At 44.6% G+C, this 25,011-nt stretch overlaps 1 protein-coding gene across 1 annotated transcript in view; it reads right to left on the reverse strand.

Moving 5' to 3' along the window:
* The window catches only part of LOC311116492 (E3 ubiquitin-protein ligase MARCHF4-like), a gene marked incomplete at both ends in the record, with an annotated part of 30,565 nt that extends 13,317 nt beyond the window's left edge, over positions 1-17,248 (reverse strand). The window contains 3 exons of the mRNA XM_084191570.1: positions 5,798-5,990; positions 6,701-6,856; positions 16,808-17,248. Coding sequence (XP_084047696.1) covers positions 5,798-5,990; positions 6,701-6,856; positions 16,808-17,248 — 790 coding nt within the window. The remainder of the gene's footprint in view (positions 1-5,797; positions 5,991-6,700; positions 6,857-16,807) is intronic.
* Positions 17,249-25,011: the final 7,763 nt, after the last annotated feature.

Consider the following 25,011-nt stretch of genomic DNA (forward strand, 5'->3'; position numbering starts at 1 on the left):
ATCTTCCGCATAAATCTTTGTAGCTCAGCTGGTAGAGCACGGCGCTTGTAACGCCAAGGTAGTGGGTTCGATCCCCGGGACCACCCATACACAAAAAAAAATATGTATGCATGCATGACTGTAAGTCGCTTTGGATAAAAGCGTCTGCTAAATGGCATATTATTATAATAAACCTCTTTAGAATGGCATGGCTCCCAGAGTTTTAATATTTATTTTTCGGTAGTACCAATTACCCCACCAAAGACATTCTCTAAAAAAGTATACTCGGCCATAACAGACTTTATATGGGCATATAAAACTCAAATAAATAGGAGTCTGAGAGGGTAGTTTTAACCTGTATCAACTTGCCACCGGCTTTTACTTGCGACATATTGTTAAATGCACTAAAGAGGACAATGGGTATATATTGAAGATGTGCTGGGTACATATTGAAGATGCGCACGCTCACCCCCAGAAATCTATTCATGTGTCTGTTTTCAAAGGATATGGAGCTAAGAACAACTTCATAGCTAAGAACACTATAACAATATGCAAGACAATAACAGACTCTACAAGAAACAATATCACTCCCTAAAAACACACATCTACAGCGCCTTGCAAAAGTATTCATCCCCCTTGGCGGGGTTGAATTTTCCTATTTTGTTGCATTACAACCTGTAATTGAAATTGATTTGTATTTGTATTTCATGTAATGGACGTACACAAAATAGTCCAAATTGGTGAAGTAAAAAATTAAAATAAAGATGGTTTCAAAAAATTCTACAAAATAAATGATGGAAAAATGGTGTGTGCATATGTATTCACACCCTTCGCTATGAAGCCCCTAAATAAGATCTGGTGCAACCAATTACCTCCTTCAGAAGTCACATAAGTAGTTAAATAAAGTCCACCTGTGTGCAATCTAAGTGTCACATGATCTCAGTATATATACACCTGTTCTGAAAGGCCCCAGAGTCTGCAACACCACTAAGCAAGGGGCACCACCAAGCAAGCAGCACCATGAAGACCAAGGAGCTCTCCAAACAGGTCAGGGACAAAGTTGTGGAGAAGTACAGATCAAGGTTGGGTTATAAAAAAATATCAGAAACTTTGAACATCCCACGGAGTACCATTAAATACATTATTAAAAAATGGAAAGAATATGGCACCACAACAAACCTGCCAAGAGAGGGCCGCCCACCAAAACTCATGGACCAGGCAAGGAGGGCATTAATCAGAGAGGCAACAAAGAGACCAAAGATAACCCTGAAGGAGCTGCAAAGCTCCACAGCGGAGATTGGAGTATCTGTCCATTGGACCACTTTAAGCCGTACACTCCACAGAGCTGGGCTTTATGGAAGAGTGGCCAGAAAAAAGCCATTGCTTAAAGAAAAAAATAAGCAAACACGTTCGGTGTTTTTCATCGGCAGGGACTGGGAAACTGGTCAGAACTGAAGGAATGATGGGTGGCACTAAATACAAGGAAATTCTTGAGGGAAACCTGTTTCAGTCTTCCAGAGATTTGAGACTGGGACGGACGTTCACCTTCCAGCAGGACAATGACCCTAAACATACTGCTAAAGCAACACTCAAGTGTTTTAAGGGGAAACATTTAAATATCTTGGAATGGCCTAGTCAAAGCCCAGACCTCAATCCAATTGAGAATCTGTGGTATGACTTGAAGATTGCTGTACACCAGTGGAACCCATTCAAATTGAAGGAGCTGGAGCAGTTTTGCCTTGAAGAATGGGCAAAAATCCCAGTGGCTAAATGTGCCAAGCTTATAGAGACATACCCCAAGAGACTTGCAGCTGTAATTGCTGCAAAAGGTGGCTCTACAAAGTATTGACTTGGGGGGGGGGGGGGGTGAATAGTTATGCACGCTCAAGTTTTCTGTTTTTTTTGTCCTATTTCTTGTTTGTTTCACAATAAAAAATATTTAGCATCTTCAAAGTGGTAGGCATGTTGTGTAAATCAAATGATACAAACCCCCAGAAAATCAATTTTAATTCCAGGTTGTAAGGCAACAAAATAGGAAAAATGCCAAGGGGGATGAATACTTTCGCAAGCCACTGTATGTAACAATCCTTGGTTTGTTTTTCAGAATTCACAGATAAATTGGTCCACATGGAAAACTAAAGGCATAGATACCATAAATGACTTGGTAACAGGAAATACAATTATTTCCATGACAGAATTAAAAAGCAATTTTGGACTGACCAATGAAGACATTTTCAAATACATGCAACTTAAAAGTTTTATATCACGAAATTTCGATCTGAAATCTTTTGGACATCAGAGGAATGTTGAGGGATTTCTATTTGAGTGAGAAAAGGATGTTCATATGATAGGGAAGATATACCAAACCTTGCAGAGAGCCAAAAAACAACAACAATTGGAACCAAGATTTTAAAAGAACTGATGTTGCACAAGACGGAGGGAAAGTTGGAACATAATGAAATTACAGTTAACCAAAATGTTAAAACTTAATCCAGTATAAACTAATGTATAGAATGTATTATGTAAGAGACAAAATTCACAAATTCTACAGTACAAAGGCAGAGTCATGTCTTAAGCGTAAAACTAACAATGACTCAATAATTCATACCTTCTGGAAGCGCTATAAAGTCCAAAAGTCATGGGTGGAGTTACAGAGTCAGAAGTTTGAAAATATAAATGTACTTTTAATCCGTCTATCTGCATATTTCCAGACATGGCATATGGGGGTGCGGTGAGAGACCCAATGGGTTGGACCGTACTTTCTTCATCAATCATTTAGAAAAAACTTTTACTTAAAAACTGGAAATCAAATGATCCTCCATCATTAAGACAGTGGATGAAAAAATGTGGGATACAGAGAGTAACAAAACAGTACAATTTGAAGCGATATAAAGTATTACAAGCAAGGGTTGGAACGGTTCCAGGAACAGAAATGAAAATTGGAAAATAACTCAATTATTAAAGGAACAGAACCCGAACTGAAATCAAAAGTGATCTATACTGTTCTGGAACAGAACCGTTATTTTAAAAGCATGGCAACCTGTTAATAACCTTATTTTTTACATTATGGGCATTTTTTCCAGTTCCACAAAAATTGCAACAAAGTGCCTATGCGAAGCCCTCACTCTGTCACTCAGAAACTTATTCCAGCGTCTGCCTGCCAGCGTCTGCCTGCCAGCGTCTGCCTGCCAGCGTCGGCCTGCCAGCGTCTGCCTGCCAGTGGATGTGTATTACCTGCCCCTCCCCTCTGAAGCATAGGTTACTGTAGCCTACTGACGACGTTACAAGAGTAATTCTGAAAATTATGGAGAGATGTTTAATTAGAGAAGAATGGATTTACTTTTTCAATGCTAGTTAAGGGTACTATAGTTCTCACATTTCACATTGGATTTATTAACTACAAAAAGGTAAGACGTGTTTTTATTTCTTGTGCTGCTCTGCACACAAAACTCGGAAGTTCAAAGACATTTAAAGTTCCTCCATAGAAGCCGCTCCCCTGTAGGTATAATTCTGTGGGCCTAATTCAGATAATGCATGTCATAACAAGATGCCCAGAGCTTCAGGGCAAGCTTCCTCCATACTCTCTCGCTCTCTCCTCACCCTCGAAATGTCAGCTGCATTTTGACTGGCAGCACAGTGTGTTTGTCTTTCATTGTGATTAAACCATGCTGTTACGGCAAAATACTATTTCCTATACAGATTAAATCGCTTACCCGCTCCGCAGCAAGCTGCTTTATCCGCACTGATTGGTGAAGTCAATTTAATGTCGAGCTAAATGTAAAAAATATATATATTTCAGCGGTTTAAAAAGGAACAGAAAGGAACGATATAAATTGTTACTGTTTTGTTGGTTGGAACCGGTTCAGAACTTTATTTTGGTGGTCGGAACAGTGGAACGGAATGAAACGATTGGAAAATATTTTTGGTTCCAACCCCTGACTACTAGAAATATCCAAAGGATGAAACATTTGAAAAAAATGTGAAGAGACAAACAGTATGGGGATGGATGCGATGGGAACATGATATCATGAACGTTTGTTGAAATGTCTGTACGTCAGAGGTGGTGTTGTCCTTATTTATCGTGTTTCTTTATGCCGAAGGTCGGGCCAGACAACGTTATGTCATTTAGAGGATCTATGTTTGTGAAATGTTAAGTTATCTATTGTCTTTGTCTATGTTTGTATACTCTAAAAACCCAAATAAATAAAATCTTACCCCCCCAAAAATAAGAATGTTGGAGCATTGTAATCCATCCAAAACACTGAAAGCCTGTGATTGTAGTGTCTGTTTTTGCCATGCTGGGTCATTGCTGTGGGAAATGCTGCTGTGATGAACCTGAACAGTATTTGATAGGACGCTATTATGTTTTTAGTCAACTTGTCTTTACCTGCCTACAGATTTTACATTTAACAGGGGCCTCCCGAGTGGCAAAGTGGTCTAAGGCACTGCATCGCAGTGCTAGCTGTGCCACTAGAGATCCTGGTTTGAGTCTGCAGAATAACCATAATGCTAGGCTACTTGTTTGTGTCTCAGTGATAATACAAGAGAGAGATAGAATATGAGTTAGCAGCATGGCAGGTGAGGTGATAAATGGTTTGTGTAGCTAGTGATGAGCGGTCCATTATTTACTGTGCCGTATGTCTGCTGATAAACAGCATTCAGCTCTGTGTTCTTCCTGATGTCTGCAGTCTGCCAGGGGACAGTATAGGTCGATAGCTAAAGAGAGCTGAGTTAATGACTCCACAGTTTCCTGGCACAGGTACAGGACATCTACTATACAGACTCACACTCTCCAGCCCTAACAGGTACAGGACATCTACTATACAGACTCACACTCTCCAGCCCTAACAGGTACAGGACATCTACTATACAGACTCACACTCTCCAGCCCTAACAGGTACAGGACATCTACTATACAGACTCACACTCTCCAGCCCTAACAGGTACAGGACATCTACTATACAGACTCACACTCTCCAGCCCTAACAGGTACAGGACATCTACTATACAGACTCACACTCTCCAGCCCTAACAGGTACAGGACATCTACTATACAGACTCACACTCTCCAGCCCTAACAGGTACAGGACATCTACTATACAGACTCACACTCTCCAGCCCTAACAAGGACTCTATTCAGTGTATATAAAACCCAGCAGAGGATGAATTTATCTGCAGAAGGGAATAAGTTACAGTATGTTTAAAACGAAAGACTCTACAGAGTACATCAGGGGTAGACAACCCTGGTCCTGGAGGGCCACATGCACTGTCTACATCAGGGGTAGATAACCCTGGTCCTGGAGGGCCACATGCACTTCATGTTTGTGATTGAACTGACCTGAAAGACCAGGGATGTTGAATTTAGTCAATCACTGAACTGATCAATCAGCTCAGTTGTTCTAGTGGGGACAAAATCCTGCAGTTCCTGAGGCGTCTGAGTTGCCTTCCTCTGGAGTAATGGATTAAAGGCTAGAGACTCTAAGACAGATTAACTAAATGTATATTTAATGATAAAGTATTCTCACATTAGACCTGCAGGCGAAACTATACAGACTTATCAAATTATAATGAATCATTTCTGTCATTCATTCTCTCAGTGTCTTTGGCATTCCACTCACATACAGTAAGGGGATTTCGGAGTGAGAACATCTGAAGAGCATTCACTATAATGTGTTGTTGGAGTCCGGCATGCTAGCTGGCTGTGGCGTCTTAGCTAGCTGAATAAACTAAGTTAGTCTATCACTATAAGCAACTGCCATACACTATTATTCACTGTCAGTGAGCCACGGTTGTAAACTAGAATGGGGCTCAGCCTCACCGAAGCAGACGATGTCCATGAATCCATACATGCCGTAGCAGATCTGGAAGAGCAGGTCATGTCTCTGCCAGCGTGCCGAGGGGCTGAAGGAGGACCAGACCAGCCAGGACAGACTGGCCACCAGGAACATAGAACCCAGAACCGCTGCAGCTATCTGAACCTTCTCTATCCCCGTCAGGGAGATGGACTGCCACTGAGGGAGGGAGGGAGATACTGTAAACACAAATGCACCATTGGGTTTATTATGGATCCCCATTAGTTCCTGCCAAGGCAGCAGCTACTCTTCCTGGGGTTTATTATGGATCCCCATTAGTTCCTGCCAAGGCAGCAGCTACTCTTCCTGGGGTTTATTATGGATCCACATTAGTTCCTGCCACGGCAGCAGCTACTCTTCCTGGGGTTTATTATGGATCCCCATTAGTTCCTGCCAAGGCAGCAGCTACTCTTCCTGGGGTTTATTATGGATCCCCATTAGTTCCTGCCAAGGCAGCAGCTACTCTTCCTGGTGTTTATTATGGATCCCCATTAGTTCCTGCCAAGGCAGCAGCTACTCTTCCTGGGGTTTATTATGGATCCCCATTAGTTCCTGCCAAGGCAGCAGCTACTCTTCCTGGGGTCCAGCAAAATTAAGCCAGTTATATACAATTTTAAAAACATTACAATACATTCACAACAGATTTCACAACACATTAAGTATGTTCCCTAAGACCACCACTCTACTACCACATATCTACAGAATCCATGTGTACATGTGTCTAGGGTGTATGTTATCATGTGTGTGTGTGTGTGTGTGTGTGTGTGTATCTGTACCTGTGTGTGTGTCTCTTCACAGTCCCGCTGTTCTATAAGGTGTATTTTGATCAATTTTTTAAATCTGATTTTACTGCTTGCATGGTAGCTGACCTGTAGTGGGTTATTGGTGCTGATGGTGATGACCTGGTACTTGTAATAGCAGAGCTCACAGGCCCAGGATCCTCTCTCACTGATCCACTTGATGAGGCAGGGCTGGTGGGTACAGCGGACCGACCCACTGCAGCGACACGGGCTCAGCAGCTCCCCCTGTGCGACAGAATACATTACAAAGCAGTTGAAATCAAAGGCCCATAATATCTCAGTCACAGAGTATAGAGGAAATACAGATAATAATGTAGAGGCAGGACAGGAGGTTGCTGAGGGGAGAACGGTTCATAATAATGTCCGGAATTGAGCAAATGGAATGGCATCAAACACGTGTGTTTTATGTATATGATACCATTCCAGTGATTCCGCTCCAGTTATTACCACGAGCCTGTCCTCCCCAATGAAGGTGTCACCAATCTCCTGTGGTAGGCAGGATTTTATAGGTTACATATGTTGGCGTGGGTGACCTGACTTGGCAGGAGTGCGTGTATGTGTAGGGTATGAGTGAGTTAGCAGGAGTGTGTTGGGTAGGAATGTGTTGGCAGGGCGGGTGGTAGTTGGCAGGTCGGGTGTGAGTTGGCAGGGCGGGTGTGAGTTGGCAGGGCGGGTGGTAGTTGGCAGGGCGGGTGTGAGTTGGCAGGGCGGGTGTGAGTTGGCAGGGCGGGTGTGAGTTGGCAGGGCGGGTGGTAGTTGGCAGGGTGGGTGGTAGTTGGCAGGGTGGGTGGTAGTTGGCAGGGTGGGTGGTAGTTGGCAGGGCGGGTGGTAGTTGGCAGGGCGGGTGGTAGTTGGCAGGGTGGGTGGTAGTTGGCAGGGTGGGTGGTAGTTGGCAGGGCGGGTGGTAGTTGGCAGGGCGGGTGGTAGTTGGCAGGGTGGGTAGTAGTTGGCAGGGTGGGTGGTAGTTGGCAGGGTGGGTGGTAGTTGGCAGGGTGGGTGGTAGTTGGCAGGGCGGGTGTGAGTTGGCAGGGTGGGTGGTAGTTGGCAGGGTGGGTGGTAGTTGGCAGGGCGGGTGTGAGTTGGCAGGGTGGGTGGTAGTTGGCAGGGCAGGTGGTAGTTGGCAGGGCGGGTGTGAGTTGGCAGGGCGGGTGTGAGTTGGCAGGGCGGGTGGTAGTTGGCAGGGCGGGTGTGAGTTGGCAGGGCGGGTGGTAGTTGGCAGGGTGGGTGGTAGTTGGCAGGGTGGGTGGTAGTTGGCAGGGTGGGTGGTAGTTGGCAGGGCGGGTGGTAGTTGGCAGGGCGGGTGGTAGTTGGCAGGGCGGGTGGTAGTTGGCAGGGTGGGTGGTAGTTGGCAGGGTGGGTGGTAGTTGGCAGGGCGGGTGGTAGTTGGCAGGGCGGGTGGTAGTTGGCAGGGCGGGTGGTAGTTGGCAGGGTGGGTGGTAGTTGGCAGGGTGGGTGGTAGTTGGCAGGGTGGGTGGTAGTTGGCAGGGTGGGTGGTAGTTGGCAGGGTGGGTGGTAGTTGGCAGGGCGGGTGTGAGTTGGCAGGGTGGGTGGTAGTTGGCAGGGCGGGTGTGAGTTGGCAGGGTGGGTGGTAGTTGGCAGGGCGGGTGGTAGTTGGCAGGGCGGGTGGTAGTTGGCAGGGTGGGTGGTAGTTGGCAGGGCGGGTGTGAGTTGGCAGGGCGGGTGTGAGTTGGCAGGGCGGGTGTGAGTTGGCAGGGCGGGTGGTAGTTGGCAGGGCGGGTGGTAGTTGGCAGGGCGGGTGGTAGTTGGCAGGGCGGGTGTGAGTTGGCAGGGCGGGTGTGAGTTGGCAGGGCGGGTGGTAGTTGGCAGGGCGGGTGGTAGTTGGCAGGGCGGGTGGTAGTTGGCAGGGCGGGTGTGAGTTGGCAGGGCGGGTGTGAGTTGGCAGGGCGGGTGTGAGTTGGCAGGGCGGGTGTGAGTTGGCAGGGCGGGTGGTAGTTGGCAGGGTGGGTGGTAGTTGGCAGGGCGGGTGGTAGTTGGCAGGGCGGGTGGTAGTTGGCAGGGTGGGTGGTAGTTGGCAGGGTGGGTGGTAGTTGGCAGGGTGGGTGGTAGTTGGCAGGGCGGGTGGTAGTTGGCAGGGCGGGTGTGAGTTGGCAGGGCGGGTGTGAGTTGGCAGGGCGGGTGTCAGTTGGCAGGGTGGGTGGTAGTTGGCAGGGTGGGTGGTAGTTGGCAGGGTGGGTGGTAGTTGGCAGGGTGGGTGGTAGTTGGCAGGGTGGGTGGTAGTTGGCAGGGCGGGTGGTAGTTGGCAGGGCGGGTGGTAGTTGGCAGGGTGGGTGGTAGTTGGCAGGGTGGGTGGTAGTTGGCAGGGCGGGTGTGAGTTGGCAGGGTGGGTGGTAGTTGGCAGGGCGGGTGGTAGTTGGCAGGGTGGGTGGTAGTTGGCAGGGCGGGTGTGAGTTGGCAGGGCGGGTGTGAGTTGGCAGGGCGGGTGTGAGTTGGCAGGGCGGGTGTGAGTTGGCAGGGCGGGTGGTAGTTGGCAGGGTGGGTGGTAGTTGGCAGGGCGGGTGTCAGTTGGCAGGGTGGGTGGTAGTTGGCAGGGTGGGTGGTAGTTGGCAGGGTGGGTGGTAGTTGGCAGGGTGGGTGGTAGTTGGCAGGGTGGGTGGTAGTTGGCAGGGCGGGTGGTAGTTGGCAGGGCGGGTGGTAGTTGGCAGGGTGGGTGGTAGTTGGCAGGGCGGGTGGTAGTTGGCAGGGTGGGTGGTAGTTGGCAGGGCGGGTGGTAGTTGGCAGGGCGGGTGGTAGTTGGCAGGGCGGGTGGTAGTTGGCAGGGCGGGTGGTAGTTGGCAGGGCGGGTGGTAGTTGGCAGGGCGGGTGGTAGTTGGCAGGGCGGGTGGTAGTTGGCAGGGTGGGTGGTAGTTGGCAGGGCGGGTGTGAGTTGGCAGGGTGGGTGGTTGTTGGCAGGGTTGTGTAGTGTAGGAGTGTTTACAGTAGGAGCAGAGCTCTGGCCTCTCCAGAAGGGCTCTGACTGCCTGTTGTGACACACATCACAGCCAATATAGCTACCCAATCAGATCTAAGACCTGGAGCCAGTCAACACATCCAACCCAGTCAACACATCACATCCCAGTCATCACATCACTCCCAGTCATCACAACCAAGTCAACACATCATATCCCAGTCATCACATCACTCCCAGTCATCACATCCCAGACATTACATCACCTCCCAGTCATCACATCATATCCCAGTCATCACATCCCTCCCAGTCATCACATCATATCCCAGTCATCACATCCCAGACATTACATCACATCCCAGTCAACACATCCCAGACATTACATCACATCCCAGTCAACACATCATATCCCAGTCATCACATCCCAGACATTACATCACATCCCAGTCATCACATCACATCCCAGTCATCACAACCAAGTCAACACATCATATCCCAGTCATCGCATCACATCCCAGTCATCACATCAATACTCAGTCATCACATCATATCCCAGTCATCACATCAATACTCAGTCATCACATCATATCCCAGTCATCACATCAATACTCAGTCATCACATCACCTCCCAGTCATCACATCATATCCCAGTCATCACATCACATCCCAGTCATCACATCAAAACCCAGTCATCACATCACATCCCAGTCATCACATCAATACTCAGTCATCACATCATATCCCAGTCATCACATCACCTCCCAGTCATCACATCACATCCCAGTCATCACATCAATACTCAGTCATCACATCACATCCCAGTCATCACATCAATACTCAGTCATCACATCATATACCAGTCATCACATCACATCCCAGTCATCACATCATATTTCCCAGTCATCGCATCACATCCCAGTCATCACATCAATACTCAGTCATCACATCATATCCCAGTCATCACATCAATACTCAGTCATCACATCCCAGTCATCACATCACCTCCCAGTCATCACATCACATCCCAGTCATCACATCAATACTCAGTCATCACATCATATCCCAGTCATCACATCACATCCCAGTCATCACAACCAAGTCAACACATCATATCCCAGTCATCGCATCACATCCCAGTCATCACATCAATACTCAGTCATCACATCACATCCCAGTCATCACATCATATCCCAGTCATCACATCACATCCCAGTCATCACATCACATCCCAGTCATCACATCATATCCCAGTCATCACATCACATACCAGTCATCGCATCAATACTCAGTCATCACATCATATCCCAGTCATCACATCAATACTCAGTCATCACATCACACTACAGTCATCACATCACCTCCCAGTCATCACATCACATCCCAGTCATCACATCAATACTCAGTCATCACATCATATCCCAGTCATCACATCACATCCCAGTCATCACAACCAAGTCAACACATCATATCCCAGTCATCGCATCACATCCCAGTCATCACATCAATACTCAGTCATCACATCACAGCCCAGTCATCACATCATATCCCAGTCAGCTCAGTAAGGATGGGGAAACGTATAGAAAAATAATACTATGGTGAAACCTCTACTGCTCTAAACCTCTACCGCTCTAAACCTCTACCGCTCTAAACCTCTACCGCTCTAAACCTCTATCGCTCTAAACCTCTAACCTTCTAAACCTCTACCGCTCTAAACCTCTACCGCTCTAAACCTCTACCGCTCTAAACCTCTACCGCTCTAAACCTCTACTGCTCTAAACCTCTACCGCTCTAAACCTCTACCGCTCTAAACCTCTACCGCTCTAAACCTCTATCGCTCTAAACCTCTACCGTTCTAAACCTCTACTGCTCTAAACCTCTACCGCTCTAAACCTCTACCGCTCTAAACCTCTACCGCTCTAAACCTCTACCCTCTAAACCTCTACCCTCTAAACCTCTACCGCTCTAAACCTCTACCGCTCTAAACCTCTACCGCTCTAAACCTCTACCGCTCTAAACCTCTACCGCTCTAAACCTCTACCGCTCTAAACCTCTACCCTCTAAACCTCTACCCTCTAAACCTCTACCGCTCTAAACCTCTAACCTTCTAAACCTCTACCGCTCTAAACCTCTACCGCTCTAAACCTCTACCGCTCTAAACCTCTACCGCTCTAAACCTCTACCGTTCTAAACCTCTACCGCTCTAAACCTCTATCGCTCTAAACCTCTACCGCTCTAAACCTCTACCGCTCTAAACCTCTACCGCTCTAAACCTCTACTGCTCTAAACCTCGACCGCTCTAAACCTCTACCGCTCTAAACCTCTACCGCTCTAAACCTCTACCGCTCTAAACCTCTACCGCTCTAAACCTCTACCGCTCTAAACCTCTAACCTTCTAAACCTCTACCGCTCTAAACCTCTACCGCTCTAAACCTCTAACCTTCTAAACCTCTACCGTTCTAAACCTCTACCGTTCTAAACCTCTACCGCTCTAAACCTCTACCGCTCTAAACCTCTACCGCTCTAAACCTCTACCGCTCTAAACCTCTACCGCTCTAAACCTCTACCGCTCTAAACCTCTACCGCTCTAAACCTCTACCGCTCTAAACCTCTACCGCTCTAAACCTCTAACCTTCTAAACCTCTACCGCTCTAAACCTCTACCGCTCTAAACCTCTAACCTTCTAAACCTCTACCGCTCTAAACCTCTAACCTTCTAAACCTCTACCGTTCTAAACCTCTACCGCTCTAAACCTCTACCGCTCTAAACCTCTAACCTTCTAAACCTCTACCGCTCTAAACCTCTACCGCTCTAAACCTCTACCGCTCTAAACCTCTACCGCTCTAAACCTCTACCGTTCTAAACCTCTACCGTTCTAAACCTCTACCGCTCTAAACCTCTACCGTTCTAAACCTCTACCACTCTAAACCTCTAACCTTCTAAACCTTTCTACCTCTAAACTTTTAAACCTTTAAAACTCTAACCTCTAATTCTCTAAAACGTTAAACCTCTAAATCTTTAAACTTCTAAACCTTTAAAACTCTAAACCTCTAAATCTCTAAGCGTTTAAACCTCTAAACCTCTAAAGCTTTAAACTTCTAAGCCTCTAAGCATTTAAACCTCCAAACCTTTAAACCTCTAAATCTTTAAACCATCATGGAAACATTGAGTTGCTTTATAAAGTGCCTTCAGGTACACCAACAGCCCCAAACATGGACACCTTCAGTTGAATTATAAAACATAAGCATACTTCATAGTCACAAGATATTGACTGCAGGAGGAAGAAGAAAACAATGAGCAACAAGAGGACAATCTGATAACTAAAGACAACTGGCTGAGTTAAGAGGACAATCTGATAACTAAAGACAACTGGCTGAGTTAAGAGGACAATCTGATAACTAAAGACAACTGGCTGAGTTAAGAGGACAATCTGATAACTAAAGACAACTGGCTGAGTTAAGAGGACAATCTGATAACTAAAGACAACTGGGCTGAGTTAAGAGGACCGTCTGATAACTAAAGACAACTGGCTGAGTTAAGAGGACAATCTGATAACTAAAGACAACTGGCTGAGTTAAGAGGACAATCTGATAACTAAAGACAACTGGCTGAGTTAAGAGGACAATCTGATAACTAAAAACAACTGGCAGAGTTAAGAGGACAATCTGATAACTAAAGACAACTGGCTGAGTTAAGAGGACAATCTGATAACTAAAAACAACTGGCTGAGTTAAGAGGACAATCTGATAACTAAAGACAACTGGCAGAGTTAAGAGGACAATCTGATAACTAAAGACAACTGGCAGAGTTAAGAGGACAATCTGATAACTAAAGACAACTGGCTGAGTTAAGAGGACAATCTGATAACTAAAGACAACTGGCTGAGTTAAGAGGACAATCTGATAACTATACACAACTGTCTGAGTTAAGAGGACAATCTGATAACTAAAGACAACTGTCTGAGTTAAGAGGACAATCTGATAACTAAAGACAACTGGCAGAGTTAAGAGGACAATCTGATAACTATACACAACTGGCAGAGTTAAGAGGACAATCTGATAACTATAGACAACTGGCTGAGTTAAGAGGACAATCTGATAACTAAAGACAACTGGCAGAGTTAAGAGGACAATCTGATAACTAAAGACAACTGGCAGAGTTAAGAGGACAATCTGATAACTAAAGACAACTGGCTGAGTTAAGAGGACAATCTGATAACTAAAGACAACTGGCTGAGTTAAGAGGACAATCTGATAACTATACACAACTGTCTGAGTTAAGAGGACAATCTGATAACTAAAGACAACTGTCTGAGTTAAGAGGACAATCTGATAACTAAAGACAACTGGCAGAGTTAAGAGGACAATCTGATAACTAAAGACAACTGGCAGAGTTAAGAGGACAATCTGATAACTAAAGACAACTGGCAGAGTTAAGAGGACAATCTGATAACTAAAGACAACTGGCTGAGTTAAGAGGACAATCTGATAACTAAAGACAACTGGCTGAGTTAAGAGGACAATCTGATAACTATACACAACTGTCTGAGTTAAGAGGACAATCTGATAACTAAAGACAACTGTCTGAGTTAAGAGGACAATCTGATAACTAAAGACAACTGGCAGAGTTAAGAGGACAATCTGATAACTAAAGACAACTGGCAGAGTTAAGAGGACAATCTGATAACTAAAGACAACTGGCAGAGTTAAGAGGACAATCTGATAACTAAAGACAACTGGCTGAGTTAAGAGGACAATCTGATAACTAAAGACAACTGGCTGAGTTAAGAGGACAATCTGATAACTATAGACAACTGGCTGAGTTAAGAGGACAATCTGATAACTAAAGACAACTGGCTGAGTTAAGAGGACAATCTGATAACTAAAGACAACTGGCTGAGTTAAGAGGACAATCTGATAACTAAAAACAACTGGCTGAGTTAAGAGGACAATCTGATAACTAAAGACAACTGGCTGAGTTAAGAGGACAATCTGATAACTATAGACAACTGGCTGAGTTAAGAGGACAATCTGATAACTATAGACAACTGGCTGAGTTAAGAGGACAATCTGATAACTAAAGACAACTGGCTGAGTTAAGAGGACAATCTGATAACTAAAGACAACTGGCTGAGTTAAGAGGACAATCTGATAACTAAAGACAACTGGCTGAGTTAAGAGGACAATCTGATAACTAAAAACAACTGGCAGAGTTAAGAGGACAATCTGATAACTAAAGACAACTGGCTGAGTTAAGAGGACAATCTGATAACTAAAAACAACTGGCTGAGTTAAGAGGACAATCTGATAACTAAAGACAACTGGCTGAGTTAAGAGGACAATCTGATAACTAAAGACAACTGGCTGAGTTAAGAGGACAATCTGATAACTAAAAACAACTGGCTGAGTTAAGAGGACAATCTGATAACTAAAGACAACTGGCTGAGTTAAGAGGACAATCTGATAACTATAGACAACTGGCTGAGTTAAGAGGACAATCTGATAACTAAAAACAACTGGCTGAGTTAAGAGGACAATCTGATAACTATAGACAACTGGCTGAGTTAAGAGGACAATCTGATAACTATAGACAACTGGGCTGAGTTAAGAGGACAATCTGATAACTAAAGACAACTGGCTGAGTTAAGAGGACAATCTGATAACTAAAGACAACTGGCTGAGTTAAGAGGACAATCTGATAACTAAAGACAACTGGCTGAGTTAAGAGGACAATCTGATAACTATAGACAACTGGCTGAGTTAAGAGGACAATCTGATAACTAAAGACAAGAATGGATGTCCTTTCAAATGGAAGTTATTGGAGATCTTGTGAAAAACAAGGGAGCCAGTTTGCATTACATGATGAGTTTGAGGCAATGTGGCTTCTGCGCTCTCTTAATCTTCATTATCTTCTCTCATGTTCCTCCTGAATAGTGTAGAGACCGTCTCAAAGACTGGTCAGACAAGAGCATGCCTAATGATGGGAAAGTATAGGCTACAGTACATCTTCACAGTGTTCTGTACGGTTTCAGGCAGTGTGTGAATGAGTGGGAAACAGAGTGAAAAGCATTATTAGATTTCTCATGCATGTAATTGCGTCTATGTTTTGTGTTCACAATCAACGTAACGTAGTCTGTTTTGGGAGTCCTGTTTGTCTCCTATTAATCAACCAGAGGGACAGAGGGTTTATCTACCCAGAGACCACTGACGTAGTGACCCCTGTCTACCCAGAGACCACTGACATAGTGACCCCTGTCTACCCAGAGACCACTGACGTGGTGACCCCTGTCTACCCAGAGACCACTGACGTGGTGACCCCTGTCTACCCAGAGACCACTGACGTGGTGACCCCTGTCTACCCAGAGACCACTGACATAGTGACCCCTGTCTACCCAGAGACCACTGACGTGGTGACCCCTGTCTACCCAGAGACCACTGACGTGGTGACCCCTGTCTACCCAGAGACCACTGACGTGGTGACCCCTGTCTACCCAGAGACCACTGACGTGGTGACCCCTGTCTACCCAGAGACCACTGACGTGGTGACCCCTGTCTACCCAGAGACCACTGACGTGGTGACCCCTGTCTACCCAGAGACCACTGACGTGGTGACCCCTGTCTACCCAGAGACCACTGACGTGGTGACCCCTGTCTACCCAGAGACCACTGACGTGGTGACCCCTGTCTACCCAGAGACCACTGACGTGGTGACCCTTGTCTACCCAGAGACCACTGACGTGGTGACCCCTGTCTACCCAGAGACCACTGACGTGGTGACCCCTGTCTACCCAGAGACCACTGACGTGGTGACCCCTGTCTACCCAGAGACCACTGACGTGGTGACCCCTGTCTACCCAGAGACCACTGACGTGGTGACCCCTGTCTACCCAGAGACCACTGACGTGGTGACCCCTGTCTACCCAGAGACCACTGACGTGGTGACCCCTGTCTACCCAGAGACCACTGCACCCACTGATGTAGGGCTCTCTCCATGCATGCCTTACAGATGGAGGCGGGCTGCAGGTGAGCCATTCTGAGGGTCCTGGAGCAGTGGAGGATTATTACCCAAAGGAAGTCTACGGGCCGTTTATTCTGATGTCATACCTTCTAGAAGAAGTAGCCTTTACTGAGATTAAAAGCTCCTCAGCCACATGATTCTGACACCAACCCTACCCTGGCTCTTGGGCGACGCCACCTGAGTACTCATATTATAGCAGCAAAACAAAGCCACATCCCCCTAACAGTGTTGGGTTAAGGCTCTTTATTCAATATCACCGTTTCAGGTCCCTGGAAGCAGATCCTGCAGACAGGTGACCGGATTCCGCCGCTGTCACCATAACTGCACAAGGAGAACCTCTGTTCCAGCCTGTCCTTAGCCCAGCTGTCAGAGGAGCTGCTGCAGTGTAATACCCCCGACGGCTCTGCTGCTGTGGCATCCACCCAGCCTGAGCCCCCCACCAGTCTGTCTCTCTCCAGCCCGCTGGCGCCCCCCGGTGCCGGGGCAGTCCATTTGTCCCCCGGCCCCTGATGAGCCCTTAACGTGTCGTTGTCCGGTATACTGACGTCTGAAGGGACCCCGGTCTCACGGCTGTCCGGTATGTGTCCGGTCATGGGGATCGGTGTCGTTACCGGAGCCGGTGGCCGGAGTAACAGCACCTTCAGGTCACCGAATAGGACGCAACAGCGGTTCTTCAGCATGTCCGGACCACGCAGCATCACTGAGGAATTCACAGCACCATGCGATGACACTGACGCTAATAAGCTCCTCTACAATTCCTCAAATAAAACGTGTTGTCTACTTAGGGGAGGTGTTACCCCCAAAAGTCCAAACTGCCTTGGCACCTTTCCCATTAATACCACATTCCATTGGTGCAAACAAGTATCTGAAGCCATTGGATATTTGAGTTGTTTCGGCTATAACATCAACGAATAGTTAAAACAAGCTTTCAGAATTTCGTCCCCAAAGATTCGTCTATTCCCACAGTATCTTCCAGAGTGGTCCTAGAGACAGGCATCATCCCATTGGTTCATTGTTGATGTCAGGTGGATAACCATTGAGAATGTCTCATTGATGTGCCATTCATCACAAATGTATCAAAAATCTGTCCGGATAATCCAATTTCTGTTCATAGACAAAGTTAGACAAAGCAAAACCCTGTCTGTCGTTGGAATGCTGTCCCAAGCTTCCAGTAGCCTGTCTGTCGTTGGAATGCTGTCCCAAGCTTCCAGTAGCCTGGCTGTCGTTGGAATGCTGTCCCAAGCTTCCAGTAGCCTGGCTGTCGTTGGAATGCTGTCCCAAGCTTCCAGTAGCCTGTCTGTCGTTGGAATGCTGTCCCAAGCTTCCAGTAGCCTAGCTGTCGTTGGAATGCTGTCCCAAGCTTCCAGTAGCCTAGCTGTCGTTGGAATGCTGTCCCAAGCTTCCAGTAGCCTGTCTGTCGTTGGAATGCTGTCCCAAGCTTCCAGTAGCCTGTCTGTCGTTGGAATGCTGTCCCAAGCTTCCAGTAGCCTAGCTGTCGTTGGAATGCTGTCCCAAGCTTCCAGTAGCCTGTCTGTCGTTGGAATGCTGTCCCAAGCTTCCAGTAGCCTGGCTGTCGTTCGTTTTCAATCCATCCCCATCGCTTTAGTGACCACCGAATGTCCATGTTCAAAGAACAAAAATGGTGTGTGTGTGTATCCATATATTACACTTCATCCCAGTTTTCGGACTGTCCTAATGTTAGGTGCATGCATTCCTTGTAGGTGTCTGTCTGTGTGATCATTGGCTGCTGATTTGTGCTCGCACTGCAGTTTCAGCACCATGATTCCTGGGACGGCTGCCGAGCACAGCACGTCACCACAGCACAGAGTGATGTAGAGCGGGAGAACCATCTGCTCAGAATCATAACAGGAGGAAGCTAGCCATCGTCATTCCTGTCCATGTAGTGTCCGCATGTCCAGAATAGACTACAAATAAGAGAACATACGCTACAATATTATAATTAAGTGTGCTTGATGAAGGCAAAGCACAACTCTAGATTTATTTGATCAACTATCACAAAATAACTTTGCATAAATTAGCATAAAATAACCCACCAACAGTAACTCTTTAACCATTCAAGTTGGACACCAAACCAACATGTTCAAGTTAGAGACACCAAACCAACATGTTCAAGTAGAGACACCAAACCAACATGTTCAGGTAGAGACACCAAACCAACATGTTGAAGTTAGAGACACCAAACCAACATGTTCAGGTAGAGACACCAAACCAACATGTTCAGGTAGAGACACCAAACCAACATGTTCAGGTAGAGACACCAAACCAACATGTTCAGGTAGAGACACCAAACCAACATGTTCAAGTTAGAGACACCAAACCAACATGTTCAGGTTACAGACACCAAACCAACATGTTCAGGTAGAGACACCAAACCAACATGTTCAGGTAGAGACACCAAACAAACATGTTCAGGTTAGAGACACCAAACCAACATGTTCAGGTAGAGACACCAAACCAACATGTTCAGGTAGAGACACCAAACCAACATGTTCAGGTAGAGACACCAAACCAACATGTTCAAGTTAGAGACACCAAACCAACATGTTCAGGTTACAGACACCAAACCAACATGTTCAGGTAGAGACACCAAACCAACATGTTCAGGTAGAGACACCAAACAAACATGTTCAGGTTAGAGACACCAAACCAACATGTTCAGGTAGAGACACCAAACCAACATGTTCAGGTAGAGACACCAAACCAACATGTTCAGGTAGAGACACCAAACCAACATGTTCAGGTTAGAGACACCAAACCAACATGTTCAAGTTAGAGACACCAAACCAACATGTTCAGGTAGAGACACCAAACCAACATGTTCAAGTTAGAGACACCAAACCAACATGTTCAGGTTACAGACACCAAACCAACATGTTCAGGTAGAGACACCAAACAAACATGTTCAGGTTAGAGACACCAAACCAACATGTTCAGGTAGAGACACCAAACCAACATGTTCAGGTAGAGACACCAAACCAACATGTTCAGGTAGAGACACCAAACCAACATGTTCAAGTTAGAGACACCAAACCAACATGTTCAGGTTACAGACACCAAACCAACATGTTCAGGTAGAGACACCAAACCAACATGTTCAGGTAGAGACACCAAACAAACATGTTCAGGTTAGAGACACCAAACCAACATGTTCAGGTAGAGACACCAAACCAACATGTTCAGGTAGAGACACCAAACCAACATGTTCAGGTAGAGACACCAAACCAACATGTTCAGGTTAGAGACACCAAACCAACATGTTCAAGTTAGAGACACCAAACCAACATGTTCAGGTAGAGACACGAAACCAACATGTTCAAGTTAGAGACACCAAACCAACATGTTCAGGTTACAGACACCAAACCAACATGTTCAGGTAGAGACACCAAACAAACATGTTCAGGTAGAGACACCAAACAAAAATGTTCAGGTTAGAGACACCAAACCAACATGTTCAGGTAGAGACACCAAACCAACATGTTCAGGTTAGAGACACCAAACCAACATGTTCAAGTTAGAGACACCAAACCAACATGTTCAGGTAGAGACACCAAACCAACATGTTCAAGTTAGAGACACCAAACCAACATGTTCAGGTAGAGACACCAAACAAACATGTTCAGGTTAGAGACACCAAACCAACATGTTCAGGTAGAGACACCAAACCAACATGTTCAAGTTAGAGACACCAAACCAACATGTTCAAGTTAGAGACACCAAACCAACATGTTCAGGTAGAGACACCAAACCAACATGTTCAGGTAGAGACACCAAACCAACATGTTGAAGTTAGAGACACCAAACCAACATGTTCAAGTTAGAGACACCAAACCAACATGTTCAGGTTAGAGACACCAAACCAACATGTTCAGGTAGAGACACCAAACCAACATGTTCAAGTAGAGACACCAAACCAACATGTTCAGGTAGAGACACCAAACCAACATGTTCAGGTTAGAGACACCAAACCAACATTTTCAAGTTAGAGACACCAAACCAACATGTTCAGGTAGAGACACCAAACCAACATGCTGAAGTTAGAGACACCAAACCAACATGTTCAAGTTAGAGACACCAAACCAACATGTTCAGGTAGAGACACCAAACCAACATGTTCAGGTAGAGACACCAAACCAACATGTTCTGGTTAGAGACACCAAACCAACATGTTGAAGTTGGAGACACCAAACCAACATGTTCAGGTAGAGACACCAAACCAACATGTTCAGGTTAGAGACACCAAACCAACATTTTCAAGTTAGAGACACCAAACCAACATGTTCAGGTAGAGACACCAAACCAACATGCTGAAGTTAGAGACACCAAACCAACATGTTCAAGTTAGAGACACCAAACCAACATGTTCAGGTAGAGACACCAAACCAACATGTTCAGGTAGAGACACCAAACCAACATGTTCTGGTTAGAGACACCAAACCAACATGTTCAAGTTGGAGACACCAAACCAACATGTTCAGGTAGAGACACCAAACCAACATGTTCAAGTAGAGACACCAAACCAACATGTTCAGGTAGAGACACCAAACCAACATGTTCAGGTAGAGACAGCAAACCAACATGTTCAGGTAGAGACACCAAACCAACATGTTCAGGTTAGAGACACCAAACTAACATGTTCAGGTAGAGACACCAAACCAACATGTTCAAGTAGAGACACCAAACCAACATGTTCAGGTAGAGACACCAAACCAACATGTTCAGGTAGAGACACCAAATCAACATGTTCAAGTTAGAGACACCAAACCAACATGTTCAGGTTACAGACACCAAACCAACATGTTTAGGTAGAGACACCAAACCAACATGTTCAGGTAGAGACACGAAACCAACATGTTCAAGTTAGAGACACCAAACCAACATGTTCAGGTAGAGACACCAAACCAACATGTTCAGGTAGAGACACGAAACCAACATGTTCAAGTTAGAGACACCAAACCAACATGTTCAGGTTAGAGACACCAAACCAACATTTTCAAGTTAGAGACACCAAACCAACATGTTCAGGTAGAGACACCAAACCAACATGCTGAAGTTAGAGACACCAAACCAGTCATATAACCAGTCACTACCACTACTATAACTATAACCAGTCACCACCACTACTATAACTATAACCAGTCACTACCACTACTATAACTATAACCAGTCACTACCACTACTATAACTATAACCAGTCACCACCACTACTATAACTATAACCAGACACTACCACTACTATAACTATAACCAGTCACTACCACTACTATAACTATAACCAGTCACTACCACTACTATAACTATAACCAGTCACTACCATTACTATAACCAGTCACTACCACTACTATAACTATAACCAGTCACTACCATTACTATAACTATAACCAGTCACTACCACTACTATAACTATAACCAGTCACTACCATTACTACTGTAGACACTACCACTATTTTAACTATAACCAGTCACTACCACTACTATAACTATAACCAGTCACTACCATTACTACTGTAGACACTACCACTACTATAACTATAACCAGTCACTACCACTACTATAACTATAACTAGTCACTACCACTACTATAACTATAACCAGTCACTACCATTACTATAACTATAACCAGTCACTACCATTACTACTGTAGACACTACCACTACTATAACTATAACCAGTCACTACCATTATCACTGCAGACACTACCACTATTATAACTATAACCAGTCACTACCACTACTATAACTATAACCAGTCACTACCACTACTATAACTATAACCAGTCACTACCACTACTATAACTATAACCAGTCACTACCATTACTACTGTAGACACTACCACTATTATAACTATAACCAGTCACTACCACTACTATAACTATAACCAGTCACTACCACTACTATAACTATAACCAGTCACTACCATTACTACTGCAGACACTACCACTATTATAACTATAACCAGTCACTACCACTACTATAACTATAACCAGTCACTACCACTACTATAACTATAACCAGTCACTACCACTACTATAACTATAACCAGTCACTACCATTACCACTGTAGACACTACCACTATTATAACTATAACCAGTCACTACCACTACTATAACTATAACCAGTCACTACCACTACTATAACTATAACCAGTCACTACCATTACTACTGCAGACACTACCACTGCTATAACTATAACCAGTCACTACCATTACTACTGCAGACACTACCACTACTATAACTATAACCAGTCACTACCACTACTATAACTATAACCAGTCACTACCACTACTATAACTATAACCAGTTACTACCACTACTATAACTATAACCAGTCACTACCACTACTATAACTATAACCAGTCACTACCACTACTATAACTATAACCAGTCACTACCATTACTACTGTAGACACTACCACTATTATAACTATAACCAGTCACTACCACTACTATAACTATAACCAGTCACTACCACTACTATAACTATAACCAGTCACTACCACTACTATAACTATAACCAGTCACTACCACTACTATAACTATAACCAGTCACTACCACTACTATAACTATAACCAGTCACTACCATTACTACTGTAGACACTACCACTACTATAACTATAACCAGTCACTACCACTAATATAACTATAACCAGTCACTTCCACTATTATAACTATAACCAGTCAATACCATTACTACTGTAGTCACTACCACTACTATAACCAGTCACTACCATTACTATAACTATAACCAGACACTACCACTAGTATAACTATAACCAGTCACTACCACTACTATAACTATAACCAGTCACTACCATTACTACTGTAGACACTACCACTACTATAACCAGTCACTACCACTACTATAACTATAACCAGTCACTACCACTACTATAACTATAACCAGTCACTACCACTACTATAACTATAACCAGTCACCACCACTACTATAACTATAACCAGTCACTACCACTACTATAACTATAACCAGTCACCACCACTACTATAACTATAACCAGTCACTACCATTACTATAACTATAACCAGTCACTACCACTACTATAACTATAACCAGTCACCACCACTACTATAACTATAACCAGTCACTACCACTACTATAACTATAACCAGTCACTACCACTACTATAACTATAACCAGTCACCACCACTACTATAACTATAACCAGACACTACCACTACTATAACTATAACCAGTCACTACCACTACTATAACTATAACCAGTCACTATCACTACTATAACTATAACCAGTCACCACCACTACTATAACTATAACCAGTCACTACCACTACTATAACTATAACCAGTCACTACCACTACTATAACTATAACCAGTCACCACCACTACTATAACTATAACCAGTCACTACCACTACTATAACTATAACCAGACACTACCATTACTACTGTAGACACTACCACTACTATAACTATAACCAGTCACTACCACTACTATAACCAGTCACTACCACTACTATAACTATAACCAGTCACTACCACTACTACAACTATAACCAGTCACTACCATTACTACTGTAGACACTACCACTACTATAACTATAACCAGTCACTACCACTACTATAACTATAACCAGTCACTACCACTACTATAACTATAACCAGTCACTACCACTACTATAACCAGTCACTACCACTACTATAACCAGACACTACCATTACTATTGTAGACACTACCATTACTATAACTTTAACCAGACACTACCACTACTATAACTATAACCAGTCACTACCACTACTATAACTATAACCAGTCACTACCACTACTATAACTATAACCAGTCACTACCATTACTACTGCAGACACTACCACTACTATAACTATAACCAGTCACTACCATTACTACTGTAGACACTACCACTACTATAACTATAACCAGTCACTACCACTACTATAACTATAACCAGTCACTACCACTACTACAACTATAACCAGTCACTACCACTACTATAACTATAACCAGTCACTACCACTACTATAACTATAACCAGTCACTACCATTACTACTGCAGACACTACCACTACTATAACTATAACCAGTCACTACCATTACTACTGTAGACACTACCACTACTATAACTATAACCAGTCACTACCACTACTATAACTATAACCAGTCACTACCACTTGTATAACTATAACCAGTCACTACCATTACTACTACAGACACTACCACTACTATAACTATAACCAGTCACTACCACTAATATAACTATAACCAGTCACTACCACTACTATAACTATAACCAGTCACTACCATTACTACTGTAGACACTACCACTACTATAACTATAACCAGTCACTACCACTACTATAACTATAACCAGTCACTACCACTACTATAACTATAACCAGTCACTACCACTACTATAACTATAACCAGTCACTACCACTACTATAACTAT

Source organism: Coregonus lavaretus (assembly GCF_964263955.1).
Source record: "Coregonus lavaretus genome assembly, contig: HAP1_SCAFFOLD_261, whole genome shotgun sequence".
NCBI classification, from domain to species: Eukaryota; Metazoa; Chordata; class Actinopteri; order Salmoniformes; family Salmonidae; genus Coregonus; species Coregonus lavaretus.